This window comes from Phalacrocorax aristotelis, chromosome 5, assembly GCF_949628215.1.
Source record: "Phalacrocorax aristotelis chromosome 5, bGulAri2.1, whole genome shotgun sequence".
NCBI classification, from domain to species: Eukaryota; Metazoa; Chordata; class Aves; order Suliformes; family Phalacrocoracidae; genus Phalacrocorax; species Phalacrocorax aristotelis.
Window position 1 is genome coordinate 71,334,626 of NC_134280.1, and position 19,463 is coordinate 71,354,088.

The 19,463-nt window shown below is 67.2% G+C and overlaps 4 protein-coding genes across 6 annotated transcripts; 2 read left to right on the top strand and 2 right to left on the bottom strand.

Annotated features, from left to right (window-relative positions):
- Window positions 1-214: 214 nt before the first annotated feature.
- Window positions 215-8,603, bottom strand: SSRP1 (structure specific recognition protein 1). 2 transcript variants are annotated; one of them, XM_075095346.1, is made up of 17 exons: window positions 8,480-8,603; window positions 7,654-7,836; window positions 6,737-6,922; window positions 6,374-6,479; window positions 5,552-5,742; window positions 5,244-5,474; window positions 5,044-5,147; window positions 4,782-4,910; window positions 4,185-4,406; window positions 4,016-4,088; window positions 3,376-3,514; window positions 3,193-3,238; window positions 2,442-2,565; window positions 1,774-1,944; window positions 1,369-1,460; window positions 968-1,151; window positions 215-671 (listed from the first exon to the last, which is right to left on the bottom strand). In XM_075095346.1, the coding sequence occupies exons 2-17, from the start codon at window positions 7,705-7,707 to the stop codon at window positions 603-605; spliced, it is 2,121 nt and encodes a 706-aa protein (XP_074951447.1). In that variant the 5' UTR covers window positions 7,708-7,836; window positions 8,480-8,603; the 3' UTR covers window positions 215-602. The 2 variants fall into 2 exon arrangements, with proteins under 2 accessions (XP_074951447.1, XP_074951448.1); XM_075095347.1 differs by having other exon boundaries at window positions 8,447-8,486.
- A 153-nt stretch (window positions 8,604-8,756) lies between these two features.
- On the top strand, window positions 8,757-13,798 carry P2RX3 (purinergic receptor P2X 3). 2 transcript variants are annotated; one of them, XM_075095348.1, is made up of 12 exons: window positions 8,757-9,564; window positions 10,149-10,284; window positions 10,366-10,437; window positions 10,521-10,587; window positions 10,671-10,764; window positions 10,853-10,930; window positions 11,022-11,163; window positions 11,825-11,955; window positions 12,043-12,136; window positions 12,229-12,294; window positions 12,604-12,681; window positions 12,875-13,798. In XM_075095348.1, the coding sequence occupies exons 1-12, from the start codon at window positions 9,425-9,427 to the stop codon at window positions 12,995-12,997; spliced, it is 1,221 nt and encodes a 406-aa protein (XP_074951449.1). In that variant the 5' UTR covers window positions 8,757-9,424; the 3' UTR covers window positions 12,998-13,798. The 2 variants fall into 2 exon arrangements, with proteins under 2 accessions (XP_074951449.1, XP_074951451.1); XM_075095350.1 differs by lacking the exon at window positions 12,604-12,681.
- A 328-nt stretch (window positions 13,799-14,126) lies between these two features.
- On the bottom strand, window positions 14,127-15,648 carry PRG2 (proteoglycan 2, pro eosinophil major basic protein). Its single transcript, XM_075092543.1, has 5 exons — window positions 15,588-15,648; window positions 15,319-15,497; window positions 15,093-15,227; window positions 14,610-14,721; window positions 14,127-14,313 (listed from the first exon to the last, which is right to left on the bottom strand). Exons 1-5 carry the CDS (start codon window positions 15,646-15,648, stop codon window positions 14,255-14,257), a joined length of 546 nt encoding a protein of 181 aa, XP_074948644.1. The 3' UTR covers window positions 14,127-14,254.
- A 2,618-nt stretch (window positions 15,649-18,266) lies between these two features.
- Window positions 18,267-19,453, top strand: LOC142057063 (proteoglycan 3-like). The gene is made up of 3 exons (XM_075092544.1): window positions 18,267-18,335; window positions 18,409-18,540; window positions 19,223-19,453. Exons 1-3 carry the CDS (start codon window positions 18,267-18,269, stop codon window positions 19,406-19,408), a joined length of 387 nt encoding a protein of 128 aa, XP_074948645.1. The 3' UTR covers window positions 19,409-19,453.
- The last annotated feature ends 10 nt before the right edge of the window (window positions 19,454-19,463 follow it).

Sequence of the window (19,463 nt, forward strand, 5' to 3'; positions counted from 1 at the left end):
CAGGCTGAGGGAGGCCGAGGAGGGGCCAGGGGCCGCTAATGGACGGGCAGGGAGTGAGCTCAGCTGCTGGCCCCCGTTCAAGGAGGGGAGCGAAGCTGCGGCCGGCAGCAGGGAAGGAGGGCTGGCGCAAGCCGGCCCCGAGGCCCCACTGCCGGGGGAGGAAGGAGGGGGAACAGCCCCGCTCCCTCCCCAGCTCTGCACCCACACTCACGCCCTCGGTGGGGTTTTTTTATTCAATCCGCGTTGCCATGTGAACGAACCCAAAATACAAAAAGAAAAAAAAAAAAGGAAAGAAAAGAGACGGAAACAAACCCGAGTATTTAAAAAAAATAAATTGCTGCGAAACAGGGCTGAGGTGGGACCGAGGCCCCTCCAGGGCCTCCCTCCTTCACGGGGTCTCGCTCCCCCAGCCAGGCACTGAGGGCTTGGGCAGGGGGCCAGGGGCCCTCCAACCCCACGCCCGTGTCTCCCCACCCTTGGCATCATGGTGAGGCAGGCTGGGAGCCAGCCGGAGCCCGAGACCCGGGTCCCTTGCCACGGGGCTGGCCCGCCCAGTCCTCTCGCCCATCGGGGAACCAGCCTGGAGCCAGCTGGGGACAGGGCTAATCCGAGCCGGATGCAGATTCCTCCGAGCTGGGGGGCAGGCTGGCGACTCCCTCCTCCTCCGAGTCCTGCGGGGAGGGGATGAGGTCAGGGCAGCAGGGGATGAGGTCAGCTCCCACCCCCCGCCTCTCCTGTGCCCCGCAGCAGGGATGGGGTGACAGCGGTGACCTGGGAACACATGCAGCCACAGCCAGGCCCCCACCCACAGGGATGTGACCAGCGTACCACAGACAAGAGGCGCCAGAGGGTCCCAGCCCCTGCAGGGGTGGGATGAGCAGGCACCCTCCAGAGAGACCAGCAGAGCGTTCCCCCCGGGGAAGATGGGCCAGGAGACACACCCCAGCCAACCCACCAAGAGCCCTACCTCCTTCTTGCTCTCTCCAGAGGAGCTCTCGTCACTGGAGACAAATTCCTTGCTTTTGAAACTCTCACTCATGTTCTTGGCAGGGGACTTGGTAGAGGACAAAGACTTGGAGGGGGCTCCTTTCTTCTCCACTTTCCCCTTCATCTGCTTCTCCTGCTTCTTCTTCTTCTTTTTAGACCTCTCCCTGAATGTGTGTTGGGAGGGGGGACAGGAGGGGAGAAGCATTACCCCACTGACAGCCCACCAGCCCCGGCCCTAGCCCCAAAGAGCCAAGGACGCCCATCACACACACCCCAGCCCTGGGGAGGCCCAGACACCATGATGGGTGGGGAACAGCCCGATTTCAGAGGGGCGAAGCTCTGCCACCCCTCCCGCCAGCCCTCTCTGCTCAGCACACTCACATCTTGGAGCTCTCTGACTTGCTGCCCACGCTGTACTCCTTCATGGCCTTCTCGTAGTCCCTCCTGGCATCTTCTGCCTTGCGATCCCATTCCTGCAGCAAGAGGACAAGGTTAGCAGGGCCTCCTCTCCTCCTCCACCACCACCTGCACCCCCAGAGCCCAACACCGTCTCAGCCACACCACGCCAGCGCTCCTACCACGTCCCTCGCCACCTCGGATCAAGCCTACGCTCACCCAGCAGCTCACCAGCCCAAAGACATCACCTCCCCACTGCCGCACTCCTGTCCTGACCTCCCGACTACGAAGCACCAGGCTGCCGAGAGCAAGCGAGGGCGTGCCAGGCCTCCACATCTCCAGCCTCAGCTCTCCCCACCAGCAGAGCAACCCAGACGCCCCATCCTTCACCTCTTTCTTCTCCTTGGACATGGCTTTCCAGAGCTCCCCAGCCTTCTTGGACAAGTCTGTGATGCTGATGCCAGGATGGTCTGACTTGATCTTCTCACGGTTGGCGTTCAGCCAGAGCATGTAAGCTGACATCGGCCGCTTGGGAGCGTTGGGGTCTTTCCCCTTCTTGCTCTAGGAGGCAGGGAGCGAGAACAGGCGTGAAAGCGTCAGATGGCAGCACTCACTAAAGACCTCGGGACCTGGGGTTGCCCTGAGACGAAGGGCTGGGTCTCAGCTCACCACCTACATCCCACCAGCAATTCAGCTACACCACCAGGGGAGACAGGTTGTCAGGTCACACCAACAAAAGCCAAAAGGGGAGGTTGTTGGAGACAAGCCCCCCAACAACCGAAAGGACTGGCTAGGCGTGGGGCCAGCGCACCCTTTGCAAGAGGCTCAACCTAGGCTCATCTGCAGAGGCAGCGACATCAGGCATGGACACCTGCCTCAGCCAGGGCAAAGCTCGAGGTGGTGCCACCAGATCAGACCATGGCAGGAGGCTGAGGTGAAGCAGCTCAGCTGATGGGCTGCGACGCACATCTCCCCAGTGCGGCTCCCATTGGGGAACCACCGCCCATACTCCAGGAGCAGGTCCTGCTCTCCACAATCCGCCTGCAGCAACCCCTCACCTCCAGCTGCTTCTTGCGGGGCTTGCGGTCTTTGACAATCTTGGCCTTCTTGGCTGGCTTCTTCTCGTCCCGGTCACTGTCACCGTCACCGCTGGAGGAGCTGGCCGAGGCGTTGCTGTCAAACCTGTGTGGAGGTACTCAGCTTCAGTGACAGCTCCAGACCCCCACCCCAAAAAGGTGAAGCATGAGGTGGGGAAGACGTAGCAGCAACAAGCAGGCAGGAAGACTTGCCCCTGAACTCTCCCAACCTCCAGCAACCCATAATTCAGAGACTTCCTGAGCTGAAGCTGTTGTGTTCATGCTTAACAGCTCTCAGGGGATTCTCCTTCCACGAACATGGCTCATCATCTTCCCACTTCCTGTAAATTTTAGGCATTCACAACGCCACACGGCTCAACTGCACCAAGATCTACCTCCTCCCGTCAGGCTGAACCCGTGCTCACCAGCACAGGCACGACAGCCCTTCGCGCTGGTGCAGAGGCTGCCGAGGCCTCACCCAGGAGCCACCTGACCCCCCAGTCGCCCTTCTCAACCCCTTTCAAGCTGTGTAATGTCATTGTCACAGAAGGTGCCCAGAACTGCACCTGCTTCTCAGGATTTTTAAGTCCATGCCTTTATAAAGTGATACCGGCCGTGCCTGGAGCATTCCCCAGGGCTCACACAGCCCCACGCCGCCACTGCCCCCTGACACCCTCAAACAGCACCTTCCAAAAGGCCCCCCTAGACAGACCCCTACCCAGCCTCTACTCACTCTTCAGCCACATCGTCATCCTCTTCTCCAGGGTTGAAGGACTCATCTGGAAGGAGAGAGCACAGGGGTCAGCTTATAGCAACGCGAGGATGGACAGGACTTCACTGGAGGCAGGGGAAGAGGCCTGAGTGCCAAAGACCCCCCCCCAGCAGCCCCTCACGGCTGCCCAGCCTCAGCCCTCACCAGTCTCTTCCCCAGAGCCGTCGCTGCTGTCGTTGGCATTCTCCTCACGGATCTTGCCCTCCTCCTTCATCCTCTCCAAGTAGGCATCGTGCTGGTCCTCGTCAGAGTCAGCATATTCGTCGTAGCTCTGCTTCATGCCCTGTGGAAGAGGTGACATGAGAGCCACTCCCTGCACTCCCCCCGCCTGCACACAACCCCCCACTGGAAACTGCAACTCCTGGCATGCTCCTGAGCGGGCATGGCCCCTGGGCAGGCCCCAGATGCATGCAGGGGGCAGGGGGACGGGACACCCGCCATGTCCCCTCCTTATCCCTGTCAGGGCTCCAGAGAGAGGGACAGAAAAGTTATCTGAGTTAGGGGGGGCCCCCTCTCGCAAATCATGCCAGAGTTACTGGGTTTAGTCAGGGACCACCACGGCCATGCAGAGGAAACCTGCACCAGGAGGAGGAAGAGGAGAAAGAGGAAGGGGTATCGCACGGACCTTTTTCCTCTACAAGGGCAAGGAGAGAAAAGAGAGGTGAAAAAAAGGGAAAAGCAGCAAGATTTTGGAGAGAAGACAGCCCCCAGCTCCCTCCCCACCCCAGCCGGCGGGGCAGCACGTCTAGTGGGGCACAGGGAACAAGCCCTGCTCAGCAGGTACCTCCTTGAGGCCTCTGTTCTTGATGTTCAGCTTCTTGGCATTGACAAAGTCGAAGAGCTTCCCGTACTCCTCCCTGCAGGACAGACGGGGCAGTCAGGGACAGGACGCAATCAGGGTGCCAGCGGCACAGAGAGCAGCCCGCGAGAGCTTGCCCGTGCCCCGCGCCCACCTCTCTATGCTGCTGAAGGTATACTGTGTGCCCTGCTTGGTCTCGATCTCGAAGTCGAAGGAGCGGGTGGTGGTGGTCCCACGGGCAAAGTTGACAAAGGAGATCTCGTCGAAGCGGATGTGCACGGGCGGCTTGTGCACGTAGATGAAGCCACGCTCCAGCGGGTAGAGGAGCCCCGAGCTGGCCTTGTAGGAGCAGGTGATGCACTGGGCTCCGGAGTGTCTGCGAGAGCAAGCACGGCTGTCTTGCACCCACAGGGAGCAAACACCCTCCCCACGCCCGTCCCCACGGCAAGACAGAGGACTCTGGCAGCCTGGAGAAGCCCATCAGCTGCTCCCCCAGCACGAGGTGCAAATCTCTCAGAGCCCCTTCTCCCTGACCGCAGGAACAAGACAGAAAGAGAAGGGCCGGTCCTGCTGCCAGGCAGGGAGGGGTCTCGAACGGCTGCCCTCAGACTACCAAATGAGCAGCTTCCCCTACCCGAGGGAGGGCAAGGCACGCCTTGCTTCTCTCCTGATCTCCGCGCCCTTTCCTGCAGCAGGAGGATCCCACATTCCACCACCCGCACCCCCCTCGGCTGGCAGCAGCACGCCTCACCCCTGGAAGTTGCCAGGCACTGTGATCTTGCGATTCACCAGCGCCTTCATGACGCGGCTGACCATCTCGTAGAGGGAGCCCGACATGTTCTTGGTGAGCCGCCCCTCGAAGCGTTTCTCCACCTCCTCTCTGCGTGGCCAAAAGAGAGAGAGCAACAGTGAGAACGGAAACCCAGGAGGTTCGTTACCTCCCTCCCAGCTCCCCAGAGCCCCCAGGTGCAGGGATGGGATCAAGGAAGTGGCCTGGCAGGAGAGGAACTTACTCATTCATGTTGAGGGTCAGGGAGATGTCCTCATCCTTGGAGAAGAGCAGGATAAGGAAGTGGTAGCGGGTCTGGCCTTGCTTTATTGGGGGGTCCAGGCTGATCTGAAAAGAGAAGAGGAGGCAAGGACCTGAAATCCCCTGAACCCAATGCTTGTCACTATTCCCCAGGGGCAGGAAGACCCCTCACCCCCTCCTCACCACAAAGAACATCTGCCGCTGGTCCTTGTGCGGGAGCAGGAAGAGGCGCAGCACAGTCGTATAGGGGATCTTGTAGTCGAAGGTCTTGCCGTGGAGGTGCAGGAAGGTGGGGTAGATGCGGATGTCGTATCGCCCACGAGGTGTCAGACACTGCAGCTCCCGGAAGATGCAGATGGCATCGCCAGTGGCCTGGATCACGTCCGCCTTGGAGAGGACGTTCTGAGCGAAGGCCTGCAAGGGAAGGGAGTTACAGCCAGGTGAGGGTACCCAGCTATCCCCTCTGCCTGACCTGCCGAATGCCCACTCACCTCCACAGGGTCCACGCCGTCCTCCTGGGTCGGGGGCACGTAGAAGCGAACCTCCATGAGCGAGACCTCTGCATCATCGTTCTGGTGGAACTCCAGCGTCACCTCGTTCTTGCCCGTCGTGCACTGAGAGACGTTGCTGAGGGGGATCTCGAACACCGGCTGCTCCCCGATGTCAAAGGAGAGCAGCTGCCCTGCAGGTGTGCAGGGGAGGCATGACCCTGCTGTGACAGGCTGCAACTACTGCACTACGAGGCAGGGACAAGAATCTAAACCCCACAGCGCAGACCCACAGTATCCTCCTAGATCCCGTCTCCAGCAGCAGCCTTGGTCTCCTCCCAAAATCTAGCAATGCCTCTCCTCTCCCAGTTCCTGTGCTCCCTCCCAAATCTCCAGGCTTTCTCCTTCTCACTACAGCCCCAGAGATCGATACTGATTAGAACAAACGGGAGAGAACCATCATGTTCCCCCCGTCTCCGACCAGGGAGGAACGTCCCCCAGCTCCCCAGGCTCCCTCAGGAACCAGCAGGCTCTCCCAGGTGCTCACAGCTCCCATGCTGACCTTTTTTACGCTGAGCATTCCCTGCCTCGAAAACCCTCCCCCTGGACTTGGGGCCCGCAGGTATCTCCTGATTTCCTGGGATGACCACCATCCTCGCTGTACCCGAGGACACCACCAGAAATCGGCTGCCACCCAGGGCTGGGTGCTGCAGGAACAGCCATGCTGGTGGGAAACCGTCCCAGCTACCAGAGCAGCCCCACTGCCACAGGCCACACCCAGCACGGAGGTTCCCCCACGCCAGTAACAGTGCCACCACGACTCACCTCCAAACCTCACCGTCCCCCAGTTCCAACCCTTCACGCACAGGTCCTTCTCCGCCAGCTCCAGGCGATAGTGGGCCTTGAAGAAATCTGAGAGCTTATCAAATTCCTGGGCAGAGAAGGAGGGAACGTCCGTCAGAAACCACCAGGTACGGGCGGGGGATGCCCAGAGCCTGTAACTGTGATGCAACCCCCCAGCACAAGGGAAGCAGCAAGAAAAACAGGGGTCAGCGCTATTCTTGGGGGGTCGGTGCTGTGAGACTCACAGTGAGCACAGCTTGATACCAGACAAGTACAAGCCAGCAAGAGAAGAGCCACCAGCCAGGGACAAGGACGCGGCAGGTGGGCAGGTGCCGGGGGACTCACCGATTCCCGGAAGCCATCGTATTTGTAGACATGTCCGTTCTTGGTGAGCAGCTTGAGGCCGTGACCGAGCGCCACGCGCCGCCACACACCCTCAGCCAGCTCCGAGGCCTGGATATTGTCCACCTTCCCTGTCTTGCTGTTCTTGAAGATGACGCCCTGGCGGCTCAGCCGCAGCCGCCCATCGTTCTGGCGGGAGAGGGAGGTGTGAGGCAGGGGCGGCTCACCCCACACACAGGGGCACAGCCCAACGGCACCAACAGGCTCCAGAGCAGGGAACTGCCGCCCTTGGTGTGCAACAGGCAGCTGCACAACCCCTCCAGGTAAAACAAGGCGACTTCCCAACCGCCAACCAGCTTTAGCCCTCATACACTCCTCGCCACCTGAATTCTGGATTCAAGGGGCCACGAGACAGTCGCCAGCACCCTCGGTGCCGCTACACTGCTGTAGCCCTGTTGGGCTTTCGGGGACAACATCCCAAAAGCCAGAGGGTTAAGGGTGACCCAGACACACTCATCACCACTGCAACACGCCCCCACCCACTCCCTGGCACTGGAACACGCCGACAGCCGACACACAACCCCCTCGCCGCAGCTACGCTGGACGCACAGAGCTGGCATCCCTTCTCTCTCCTCCTGGAAGCATTCCCAACCGCAACCCTGCTCGCTCCGCAACGGGCTGGCACTAAAAGCCCCTGTTGATGCTCCAAAACACTTCAGCCCCGGAAAGGAGGCGCCTCTGCTCCCCGCTTCTAGGCGAGATCAGCAAAACACCCTGTGCCAGGACGAGGCAGCGGCAGAGCCGCCAGGGCAGGGGAAGCGCCCTGCGGCGTTTTGGCTGGGCGAGTGGGTCTCAGCGCGATGTGCCACCCGCCAAAGCCCCAGAGTGTCTCCCTGGGGACCACATCCCCCCTCGCTCACCATGGATCCCTTCACCTCCTGGTATATCTCGTTGAACTCCAGCGTGTCGGCCATGGCGGCTGGGGGAGGCGGCGGCACCTGGGGTTTGGGAGGGGAAGGAGGCCAAGCGCAGCGAGTCGTTCAGTTCCCCCCCCAGCCCGGCATGCCCCGGGCCAGCCGCAGGTGGGGACAGGGACAGAGCAGCTGCGGAGGAAGAGGAGGGTGAGCACAACTCCAAGGAGGCTCCCCGGGGGGAAGATGGCTGCTGGCCCTCCCCTGCATAGCCATACCGGCGCCTCCAGAACCAAACCTCCATCCCTCCAAACCAGCTCCCGCCCCCAGCCCCGCTCTCCTCACCCCCCCAGGACGCTGCGCCTCGGGGGAATCACCCGAGCAGCTCGCGGGGGGTGACCCAGACATGCCCGGAGCCCTCCCCCCACTCCCCCTCCCCCCGATATGCCCCGGCCCAGGGCCTTCCCCTGCGCCCCCACCACCACCACACCGTGTCCCCCCGCCACCCTCGCTCCCTCCAGCCCTGCCCTCCCCGGTGCCCCGCCCCGCACCCCAAATCCCGTCCCCAAATCCCCCTCGCCCTGAGCTCCCCGCGAGGCCAAGCGCCTGTCCGGGCCCCCCCAGTCCGGGCCCCCCGCGCCATCCCGGCCCCCCCCTATACCGGGCCTGCCCCCCAGCCAGCCCCGGCCCCCCCACCATCCCGACCCCCCAACACACTCCGGCCCCCCCACCATCCCGGGCCCCCCCACCCCGCCCCGCCCCCCCCGGGCCTGCCCCCCCGCCATCCCGGCCCCCCCCGCACCGCCGCCACTTTTCCCGCCTGCGCAACACGAACCTCGCGCGGAGCCTCCCCCCCGCCGCCGCCGCCGCCGCTGCCGCCGGAAGCCGCCCCCACTTCCGCCATAGAGAGGAGCCGCTCTAGGCGCCACCGCGGGCCGCGGGAGGACCGCGCGGCAGGGGCGCAGGCGGGATTATAGAGCGCCCGGAGGGCTCTGGCTAGAGAGGCGGCAGGGTCCCGCGTCCGCCCCGCCATCGGGGCGGGGTGGGGGGAGTGCGGCTAGAGCGGCCTCTTGCCAGGGCCTCACCCGCCGCGCTGCCCCGCCGGGCACCATAGAGAGGCGGTGGCGGGTGTGGGGGGGCCGCTGGTCGAGGGGCCGCGCCCCCATTGGTCAGTGTCGGGCGATTCCCATGACGTCACCGCGGGGGCCCCCAAAGCGGGGCACCCCCAAACCTGAGGGCCGCACAGACAGGGCACCCACCACACGAGCCCCCCCGGGACCCCCCAAACCCGGGCACCCCAAGCTCGGGGCAACCCCCCCACCTGTGGGGTCCCCTCCGAACCCCCCTGCGCACCCCTACGTGGGGATCCCCCGGGCCCCGCCCCTATGTGGGGGAGAGGGGACCCCAGAGGTGGGGTCCCCTGCGGAGGGGACCCCCCAGGCTGGGGTGGGGGCGACCCGGCACAGCCCGCCCATCATCGCCCCCCTCCGTCCTCCCGTGAAGGGGGGTGCGACCCCTCCCCCCGCGGCGGCGCCTCCGCCCCCGTCCCCCGCCCTGCCCCTCCCACCTCCCGCCCTGCCCGCACCACCCCTCGCTGCCCGTACCCTGCCCGTACCCTGCCTGCTGCTGCCCTGCCCCTCCCGCATCCCCCCGCTGCCCGTACCCTGCCCGTACCCTGCCCGTACCCTGCCCGCTGCTGCCCTGCCCCTCCCGCATCCCCCCGCTGCCCGTACCCTGCCCGTACCCTGCCCGTACCCTGCCTGCTGCCCCCGCCCTGCCCATGCCCCCCCCGCGCCCCGGCACCCGCTGGGTGACCGACTTCTTCTCCTACGAGACCACCAAGTCCGTGGTGGTGAAGAGCTGGGTGGTGGGGGCTGTCAACCGCGGCGTGCAGCTCCTCATCCTCGCTTACTTCATCGGGTGAGACGCCCCCCTCCCCACTGCCACCCCTCCTCGCCCGGGGCATCACTTGCGGGTGACGAGCGGGTGGTGCCCAGGTGACAGGGGGCTGCTCCGAGTGACAGCCAGGGGGTGACAAGGCAGACGGGGTGACGGCGTGTGGCAGTGGGGTGAGAGCCTGGGCGGTGGTGCGGGGACAGGGGGTGGCCGGGTGACAGCGTGGGTGACATGTTGGGGACAGCCAGGAGAGTGTGCCGGTGCAGTGACAGGAGGGTGGTGGTGGCGATGTGTGTGACACAAGGGGGACAACAAGGAGAGCATCTCGGTGCAGGTGACAGGTGGGGACAGCGCCAGCATGGGTGACAAAGAGGGGTGGGAGCAGCAGCACAGCCACAGCGGGTGACGGAGGGGGTGTCTGACCCCAGCTGCTCCCTGGGCGGAACAGTGGCCACCGGCAGGGCACGGGTGGGTGACAAGCGCCTGTCGAAGGACCGTCAGCCGCTCGCTCCGGCAGCTCTGGGTGGGTGATGGGGGGGCCCAGGCAGGTCCCAAGGGGTGTTGGGGGTGGGTGTCCCCACCGTCACCCTCTGTGGGTGTTGTCCCAGCTGGGTGTTCCTCCATGAGAAAGCCTACCAGGTGCGGGACACCGTCATCGAGTCCTCGGTGGTGACCAAGGTCAAGGGCATCGGGCGCTATGCCGGCCGGGTGCTGGATACGGCCGACTACGTCACCCCCCACCAGGTGACGGGGTGCGGGGTCCCTCCCTTGCCGCGGTTTCCCCGGAGCAGAGGGCGGTCAGGGTGAGGGTGACATCCCCTGCAGGGCACCTCGGTGTTCGTGGTGGTCACCAAGCAGATCCTGACGGAGAACCAGGCCCAGGGCGTCTGCCCGGAGGTACGGGGCCGGGGGGCGGCGGGCGGGGGGTTCACTGGTGTGTGTCCCCATGCCCCCCGCCCGAGCTCACTGCCACCCCGCAGAGCGAAGCCGAGTACCGCTGCATGGCCGACCGCGACTGCCGGAGGAAAAGCCCCACGACGGGCAGCGGTGAGGGGGACCCCCGCCCCGGGGATGGGGGGCCCGGGGGGCCAAGGCCGCCCCGCTGGCCGTGCTGACGGGGGTTCCGGCAGGGGTGCTGACCGGCCGCTGCGTCCCCTACAACGGGACCCTGCGCACCTGCGAGATCCAGGGCTGGTGCCCGCCCGAGGTGGACACCGTCGACGTGTGAGTGTGACCTGGGGGGACACGGGGGGCTGGCAGGCGTCAGGGGTCTGCGCCCCGCGGCCCCAGTGACACCCCCTTTCCCCCCTAGACCCGTCATGCTGGAGGCCGAAAACTTCACCCTCCTTATCAAGAACAGCATCCGCTTCCCGCTCTTTGGCTTCGAGAAGTGAGGGGCAGCGGGGATATGGGGACAGGCGGGGGGCCATGTCCCCCCCAGCCCGGCTGGCTGATGGCCATGTCCCCCCGTGTCCCCCCAGGGCCAACCTGCCGCCTCCCGGCAGCGGGGGGGAGCTGGGCCGGTGCCGCTTCCACCCCGAGCGGCAGCCCCTCTGCCCCATCCTGCGGCTGGGGGACGTGGTGCGTCTCGCCGGGCAGGACTTCCCCACGCTGGCCGCCACCGTGAGCCGGGGCGCGGGGACACGGCGGGTGGGCTGAGGGACGTGGGGACGCCAGGACGTGGGGACATGGGGATGGAGCTTTGAGGATGGGGGACGTGAGGACGTGGGGACACAGAGATGTGGGACATGGGGATGCGGGGCTGTGAGACATGGGACATGGACCTCGGGGACACAGGGACGTGAGACGTGGAGACCTAAGATGTGGGGATGTGGGGACACGGGGATGTGGGACGTGAGGATGCGGGACATGGGGACACAGGGACAAGGGGCGTGGGGATACAGGGGTGTGGCTTGTAGGGGACGGGATGAAGGGACACAGGGATGTAGGACGTGGAACTTGGGGACACAGTGATGTGGGACTTGGAGATGTGGGGGCATAAGGCTTGGGATGTGGGCCGTGGGGCAGATGGATGTGGGACGTGGGGTGCAGGGGTGCAGGGCTGTGGGACTTAGGGTCATGGGGATGAGGGGTATGGGGTGCAGGGATGTGGGGACACGGGGATCAGGGACGCAGGGCGCAGGGACGTGGGGTGCAGGGGTGCAGGGACATGGAGACGTGGGGACACGGGATGCGGGTACGTGGGCCGTGGAGCGTGGGGACAGGGGGCCGTGGGACGGGCCGTGGGGACGCCATGTGCGGCTCACCGTGGCGCCGGGGACAGGGGGGGGTGCTGGGCATCAAGATCGGGTGGGTGTGTGACTTGGACCGTGCCTGGGAGCGCTGCCTGCCCCGCTACTCCTTCACCCGCCTGGACGGCCTCGCCCGCTCCCCTGCCTCCGGCTACAACTTCAGGTAGGGCACGCGCCGCTGCACGGGGACACACGTGTCACACACATGTGCGCAGCCCGGCACGGCCCCCGGCCCCGCATCCTCGCACAGGCACGCCAGGTACTACCGCTGGCAGGACGGCACCGAGCGCCGCACCCTCACCAAGGCCTTCGGCATCCGCTTTGACGTCCTGGTGTACGGCAACGTACGTGCGGGGCTCGGGGCCACCCGGGGACCCCATAGGGGGACCGTGGGCAAGTGGGGACCTTCCACCAACGGGGGTCTCTGCACCCCCAGGCTGGGAAGTTCGGCATTGTCCCTACACTCATCAACACGGTGGCAGCTTTCACTTCCATCGGCGTGGTGAGTTGTGGCCGTTCTCAGCCCCCATGTGGTGGCATCTCCCTAGGAGTGGGTGAGGGGGCCTTGGGAAAGGCCCTGTGCACCCCACAGGTGTGGGGCAGGGGAGGACAGTGATGCCCCATAGTGATCAGGAGGGGGATGGTGGAAAACTCCATAGTTGTGGGGCAGGGGGATAGAGGCATGGGGACAGAGCAAAGCCCCAGGGCGACGGAAGCCTGGCTCCATGGGGGGCTGTGGGGTGTCAGGGGGTGCCTGATAGTGTGGGGGCCCCCAACCCCAGTGCTGCCACCCCCATGCTGCTACCCACAGGGCACGGTGCTGTGCGATATCATCCTGCTCAACTTCCTGAAGGGAGCCGAGCACTACAAGGCCTGCAAGTTCGAGGAGGTCAGCTGTGGGGCTGAGGCTGCCGTGGGGCTGGGTCCACACCAGGGCCACCACTGGGGGGGCCTGGATCGGGCCGCACTGGGGGATGTGTGGGGCTGGCTGTGGGCAGATGTGCAGGCAGTGCCCCTCTGCCACCCCAGGTGCCCTGGCTATGGGGTAGGGACTAACCCAGTGCCCGTTCCCTGCCCCACAGGTGCCAGAGGCTGGCGTGCCCGCGCCCCCCACCAGCCCCACGGCATGTCCCCCTGGGGCACTGGGGGGCTGCAGCCGAGACAAGCAGTCCACCGACTCGGGCACCTTCTCCCTCGGCCTCTAGCCCTGGGCACCGTGGGGCAGCCCCCCACCTACAACTGACCAAGGGGACCCCTGCACCCTCCCCCTGCAGCGCCCCATGGCTGGCACCCCCTTTCCTGCGCTGCCTACGACGTCAGGGCCATGGGGGTGGCAGCAGCGGCACAGGGGACAGGGCACTGTGTGGCACTGGGGGTGGCAGGGGGACACAGGGGCCATGGGACAGCCCCCACAGGCCACCCAGGAGCGGACCAGGGCTGGGGTGCCTGGGGTGTGAGGTTGGGGGACACAGCCCCCTCGGCGCCACCACGCTGACCCCCGGTGCCTCGTGACCCCCAGCACGTGTGTGCCCAGTACCACCGTGGGAACCTGGCCCCCATCCGCAGCCCGCTCATCTGCACCGCGGCCATCGCCCACAGCTGGGTGGGGGGCCCGCTGGGACCCCCGCCAGGCTCCTACTGCTCGCCCTGTCCCAGTGTCCCCAGGGAGCCTCAGCCCCTTTGTCCCCACAACCCAGGTGCCCAGTGCTCCCCTCAGCAGGTGCCACGTGACCGGGGGTCCCACCTCACACCCCCCGGGTCCCTGCAGCCCCCGCGTCTCCGGCCAGGCGGTGGGTGCTGTTGGGTGCCAGGAGTGACCCCCTCTCCCCCCCCACATAGGTACTGGGGACACGAGGGCAGCTGGGGGTGGCTGGCCTTCACCTGCCCATACTGAGGGGCTCAGGCCCCAACTGGTGCCCCCCACCTCTGCGACCCCCCAGTACCTCCCTGCTCCCAGCTGGCCCCACACTGTGGGGCTGCACCCCCCACCCCAATAAACCTTTGGCTCGCAGCACCCATCTGTCTCCAGCCTGGGGGGGGCAAGGGGTGGTTATGGGGAGTCTGATGGGAAGGGTTGGGGTGCAGGGGCAGAGGAAGGGGAGGTCGGGGTGATGCCACTGATCTGGGGGTGGCACCACAGCCCCCGGGGAGGGGACCCTGTGCCCCCCATTGCCCACACAGGGGCCGTGCAGGATGCAAGGGACACCCCTGTCCCAAACCTCCCCCCACTGTGCACCCCAGAGTGCTTCTTACAGCCCCAGCACCCACGCGAGAGCCCCCAAGGACCCCCCACCCACCTGCCCAGGGCGCAAACACAGAGATGGGTGCTGAAAGCGGATACTTTATTGAGACCTGGGGTGGGGGTGCAGTCCCCTGCCGTGGGGCCAGCGGGGGGGGCCAGCAGCAGGGGGGTGCCCGCGGGAGGCACAGGACTGGGGGGCACGTTGGGGGAGCTGAGCCCCTCAGTACTCGCAGATAAAGGGCAGCCTCACACGGCAATTCAGGCTCCTCCAGCGCCCGTCTGCAGAGGGGAGAGGGGGCTCAGCCCTGGCACGCAGACCCCAGGGACCGACCCTAAACCCCCAGGGACCAGCCCCAAACCCCCAGGGGCCCGACCCTGGCCCCCCTGGTGCCAGCCCCCCACACTGCCATATAGCAGCCCCCCGCCCCACAGGTACCACCTCCCCACCCTGAGGCCCCCCAGCATCCTCCCCACTCACCCACTTGCCCATGGGCAGAGGGTCCCAGCACAGCCCCCCCAAGGCCCTGTGAGCCCCCCGCGCCCCCCATGCCGGCCATGCCCCCCGGCCCACTGACTGTTGGTGCAGAGGGAGGTGCAGTAGCGGTGGGAGCGTCGTGGGTAGCCGGGCAGCCAATACGTGTAGTCCCAGCGGCTCCTGTCTGCCCACCGGCAGTACACGATCCTGCCCTGCGCAGGGGGGTCAGGGCATGGGGACACCCCCCGGCACCGGGTGTGGGGGGTCCGGGGGGTGCAGGGGTGGGGGACAGGCTGGGACACCTAGGGGTGTGCACTGGGGACACTGGGACAGGCATGGGGACACTGGGACAGGGCTGGGGCACCCAGAGTGGGCACTGGGGACACCAGGACAGGGCTGGGGCACCCAGGGTGGGCACTGGGACAGGGCTGAGGCACCCACAGGTTGGCACACTGGAATGGGCTGGGGCACCAAGGGGTGGGCGCTGCGGACACCGGGGCAGGGCTGGTGCCCCTGGGCCGGGAAGGGTGCGATGAGGCTGGGGTGGGGAGGTGGATGCGGGGCGCGGGGCGGGGTCCCTTACCAGGGGTCTGGTGATGGCCCCGATCCAGACCTGCCCGCGGTTGGTGCAGAGCCGTGCCAGGCGCTGCAGGGAGACGTTGGTGTGGTAGCTGTGGATGGAGACCAGGCGCCCGCGGTAGCACCGTCTACAGACGCGCTGTGGAGGGTGACACGCAGTGGTTACGGGGACGCCGGGGTGGCACGTAGTGCCCCTGAGCCCAAAGACCCCCTGCCCGTCCCCTGCCCACCTGGGCACTGTGGAAGGTCCGGCAGCGGGTGACGATGACGTAGCGGAAGGTGGTGGCACCCAGCGGGTCGGGGATGCTGACTGCCCGTGTCTCGCTCTCCAGCGGGCACCGGTCATCCTCCTCCGGCACCTCCAGCGTCGCCTCCTTCTCGGGGCTGGCAGGGGCTGGGGACACCGGTGGGTGTCACCCCGGGCACCCGGAGTGCGGGGGAGCAGGGGCTGTCCCCACGGTGTCCCCGCAGGGTGGGCAGCGGCGTGGCGGGCACTCACCGGGGTGGCTGGCGGAGGCCGTGCCCAGCAGGGCCAGGACGAGGAGCAGGCAGGGATGCATGGCGGGGCTGGGGACACCGGCTGGCCTGGGGACACCAGCACCCGTGGGCACCCTCGGGAGATGCCACGTCCCCAGTCACCCTCTGCCACCCTGGGGCCACCCCCATGTCCCTGGTGACCCTCTGATACCCCCATGTCCCCGGGGAACCTTTGCCACCCCCAGTGTCATCCCATCCTCCCCACGTCCCCTTTGCCACCCTCCCACGCCCCAGTGTCCCTCTGCCACCCCCATGGCCCCCAGTCCCCCTGTGCCCCCCACATGCCTGGTTCCCCGCTGCCACCCCCAGGGTCCCCCATGGCCCCCTGGCATCCCAGAGCCACCCATCCCAGCTCAGGGACAACCACCCCAGTCCCCAGCCCCGGCAGCTGGGGGGCTGAGCCCACCCCAGCGTCACCCTGTCCCCACTCCTCACCGGGGACTTGGGCTCTGACTGCTGCAGGCTGGGGGGCTCTGCCTGCTGTCACCCTTATAGTGGTGACAGGGCCACGTGCCCCCAACCGCAGCCTTGCGCCACCCCAGCCCCAGCCCCGCTGCGGCCCCCACCCGCCAACCGCTGGGCACCGGGGGGGCAGGGTGCTCCCCGGGGGGGCCCTGCCTGCACCCTGCCCGGCTGGTGCACAGGGAGCACAGGGCCCCGGGGAGGGGGCTGCTGGGTCTGGGGTGCCCAGGGGAGGGGTCTGCGGGGGGTGTGGGGTGCACATGGCCCCGGTGAGTGGGCTGCTGGGGGGGGGGGGGCTGCACAGGGGAGGGGGCTGGGGTGGGGGTGGGGAGTGCACAGGGCACACTGTGGGGGCCACTGGGGTCTGGGGGTGCACAGGGCACAGGGGTGGGAGTTGCTGGGGTCTGGGGTGGACATGGCCCCAGCGAGGGGGCTGCTGGGGTGGGGATGCACAGGGGAGGGGGCTGTGGGGGTGGGGTGGGGTGCGCATGGTCCCAGCGAGGGGGCTGCTTGGGTCTGGCTGGGGGCGCACAGGGCACGGGGGTGCGAGTTGCTGGGGTCTGGGGTGCACATGACCCAGCAAGGGGGCTGCTGGGGTGGGGATGCACAGAGGAGGGGGCTGCAGGGGCGGTGGGGCGTGCACTAGGCACAGTGTGTGGGCTGCTTGGGTCTAGGGGTGCACAGGGCACAGGGGTGGGGGCTGCTTGGGTCTGGGGGTGCACAGGGCACAAGGTGGGGGCTGCACAGGGCATGGAGGCATGGGGTGTGGGGTGAACAGGAGAGGGGTGCAGGGGGCGCAGGAGAGGGGGCTGTGGGGTGCTGAGTCATGAGCCCCAGGGGGCCCGGGGGGGCAGGCTGGGGGGCCTGTGGGTCAACGGCCTGGCCAGACCCTGGGGGCCGCGGCCGTTGGGGAGGAAACGGCCCTTGGGCAAGCGCTGCCCGGCGGGAGATGGTATCAGCACTCCAACCTCCACCCCAGCACCCCCAGCGACCCCCAGCCCCACCCCCAGCCCTGTGCGCCCCAAACCCCCGCAGCACCCTCGCATGTGCACCCCACAAACCCCACCCCGCAGCCCCCTGTCCCCACCCCCAGGGGCCCAGTGGGTGCCCCACGTGCTGGCGAGCGCCAGGCAGGGTGCAGCAGGACCCCCCCGGCGCCCCCCACGCTCTCCCCAGCAGTTGGCAGGTGGGGGCGTGGTGGGGGTGGCGCAAGGCGGCGGCGGGGACACGTGGCCCCATCATCCATATAAGGGTGGCAGCAGGCAGAGCCCCCCAGCCCCCAGGTGAGGAGCAGGGATGGGGACGAGACAGTGGGGTGGGCTCAGCCCCCAGCCATCAGGGCTGGTGGCCGCGGTGGGTGTCCCTGAGGCTGGCACGGGTGGCTCTGGGGTGCCAGGGTGACACGTGGGTGATGGTATAGCACAGAGTGCCCAGGGGACAGGGTGGCCCCAGGGATTGTGGTGGGGAACCAGGGACATGCGGGGAACAGGGGGGCTGGGGGCCATGGGGTGGCAGCAGGGGCAGAGGGGACGGGGCACAGGGTGGCACTGGAGATGGCAGAGGGGCAGTGGGGACACAGGGTGGCACCGGGGGTGGCAGAGGGACATGGGGGTTGTGGAGTGGCAGGAGGGTGACAGGGCTGTGGGGGTGGCACCAGGGTGGCAGAGGGACACTGGGGCATGGGAGGGTGGCAAAGGGGACGTGGGGAGGATGGGGTGACACTGGGGGTGGCAAAGGTTCCCCGGGGACATGGGGGTATCAGAGGGTCACCAGGGACATGGGGGTGGCCCCAGGGTGGCAGAGGGTGACTGGGGACGTGGCATCTCCCGAGGGTGCCCACGGGTGCTGGTGTCCCCAGGCCGGCCGGTGTCCCCAGCCCCGCCATGCATCCCTGCCTGCTCCTCGTCCTGGCCCTGCTGGGCACGGCCTCCGCCAGCCACCCCGGTGAGTGCCCGCCACGCCGCTGCCCACCCTGCGGGGACACCGTGGGGGCAGCCCCTGCCCCCCCAGGCCCCACGGCCACCCTGGGCACCTGGGAGAGGTGCCACGCTCACCCCGCTGGGCCGACGCCGCGTGTCCCAGGGCTGGCGGCGGGTGGCAGAGGGACCCCCCCCCGGTGCCAGCCCTCACCCCGTCCCGTACGCCAGCCCCCCGCCGCCCCCGGGAGGTCTCCGCAGGCATGGCTGAGGAGGCCCACAAGTATCGCTACTCGGTGGTGGCCAAGCTGCGCACCTACACAAAAGCCCAGGTGAGGGGGACGCGGGTGCCCGGCGGGTGCCCGGCGGGCGCAGCAGGGTGCCAAGCCGTGCCCTGCCCCACAGCGGTACTGCCAGGAGGTGCTGAGGGGGCAGCTGGCCTCAGTGCACAGCACCGCCCGCAACCAGGAGCTGCTGGAGCTGGCACGCACCTACGTCCACGGCTTGCTCTGGATCGGGGCCGTCACCAAGTGCAGGGTGAGGGGGGCCCGGCCCCCACCCAGGGTGCGGGGAGCGGGGCTGCGGCTCAGTGTGGGTGCTGGGTGCTGGTTATGGGGTGCTGGTTACAGCTAAGGGGTGCTGGGGCAGGGTGCTGGGACTGAGGGGGGGCTGTGGGGGGCTGGGGCTGGCTCGGGTGCAGGAGCTGGTGCTGGGGCTGGTGCGGGGAATGGGTGCTGGGGCTGGGTCTAGAAGTGGGCGTGGGAGGCTGGGACTGGGTGCTGGGGCTGGTTTTTGGGGGAGGGGGCCTGGGTACAGGGGGCTGGGGCTGGGTACAGGGTGCTGGGGCTGTTTTTTGGGGGTGAGGGGCTGGGTACAGGGTGCTGGGGCTGTTTTTTGGGGGCGAGGGGCTGAGTGTGGGATGCTGGGGCTGGGTAGAGCGTGCTGAGACTGGGTACAGGGTGCTGGGGCTGTTTTTTGGGGGTGAGGGGCTGAGTGTGGGATGCTGGGGCTGGGTAGAGGGTGCTGAGACTGGGTACAGGGTGCTGGGGCTGTTTTTTGGGGGTGAGGGGCTGGATACAGGGTGCTGGGGCTGGGTAGAGGGTGCTGGGGCTGTTTTTTGGGGGTGAGGGGCTGGATACAGGGTGCTGGGGCTGGGTAGAGGGTGCTGGGGCTGTTTTTTGGGGGTGAGGGGCTGGGTGCTGAGGCAGTGCTATGGCAGGGGGGGAGGTGGGTGTCGCAGTGGGAGGACTCCAGCCCCTGGAACTACGCCAACTGGGCACCCACCAACCCCATCCACCTCGTCGCCACCTGCGCCACCCTCAGCACCTTCGGTGAGGGCACCTGCACTCCCACCCGCTGCACCGGGTCACCCGGGCACTGTGGCGGGGCACAAGGCCACTGGTAGCAATGGGAGGGGGCACTGGGAGGGGGCACAGGCCAGTGGTGGCAATGGGAGGGGG

Bases quoted from the DNA above. Each gene is read 5' to 3' on its own strand.
- SSRP1 (XM_075095346.1), bottom strand. From the start codon at position 7,707: ATGGCCGACACGCTGGAGTTCAACGAGATATACCAGGAGGTGAAGGGA. The intron at 5,475-5,551 runs GTGAGTGGGCAT...CTTCCCTTGCAG, and splicing joins ACGGCGTGGACCCTGTGGAG to GCCTTCGCTCAGAACGTCCT. The intron at 3,239-3,375 runs GTGAGGGCTGAG...CTCTCCTTCCAG, and splicing joins CGGCTCTGGGGAAGAGACTG to ATGAGTCCTTCAACCCTGGA.
- P2RX3 (XM_075095348.1), top strand. From the start codon at position 9,425: ATGCCCCCCCCGCGCCCCGGCACCCGCTGGGTGACCGACTTCTTCTCC. The intron at 10,765-10,852 runs GTGAGTGTGACC...TTTCCCCCCTAG, and splicing joins GAGGTGGACACCGTCGACGT to ACCCGTCATGCTGGAGGCCG. The intron at 10,931-11,021 runs GTGAGGGGCAGC...GTGTCCCCCCAG, and splicing joins CCGCTCTTTGGCTTCGAGAA to GGCCAACCTGCCGCCTCCCG.
- PRG2 (XM_075092543.1), bottom strand. From the start codon at position 15,648: ATGCATCCCTGCCTGCTCCTCGTCCTGGCCCTGCTGGGCACGGCCTCC. The intron at 15,228-15,318 runs GTGGGCAGGGGA...CACCCTCCACAG, and splicing joins GGACCTTCCACAGTGCCCAG to CGCGTCTGTAGACGGTGCTA. The intron at 14,314-14,609 runs GTCAGTGGGCCG...TCCCCTCTGCAG, and splicing joins CACCTCCCTCTGCACCAACA to ACGGGCGCTGGAGGAGCCTG.
- LOC142057063 (XM_075092544.1), top strand. From the start codon at position 18,267: ATGGCTGAGGAGGCCCACAAGTATCGCTACTCGGTGGTGGCCAAGCTG. The intron at 18,336-18,408 runs GTGAGGGGGACG...CCTGCCCCACAG, and splicing joins GCACCTACACAAAAGCCCAG to CGGTACTGCCAGGAGGTGCT. The intron at 18,541-19,222 runs GTGAGGGGGGCC...GTGCTATGGCAG, and splicing joins GGGCCGTCACCAAGTGCAGG to GGGGGGAGGTGGGTGTCGCA.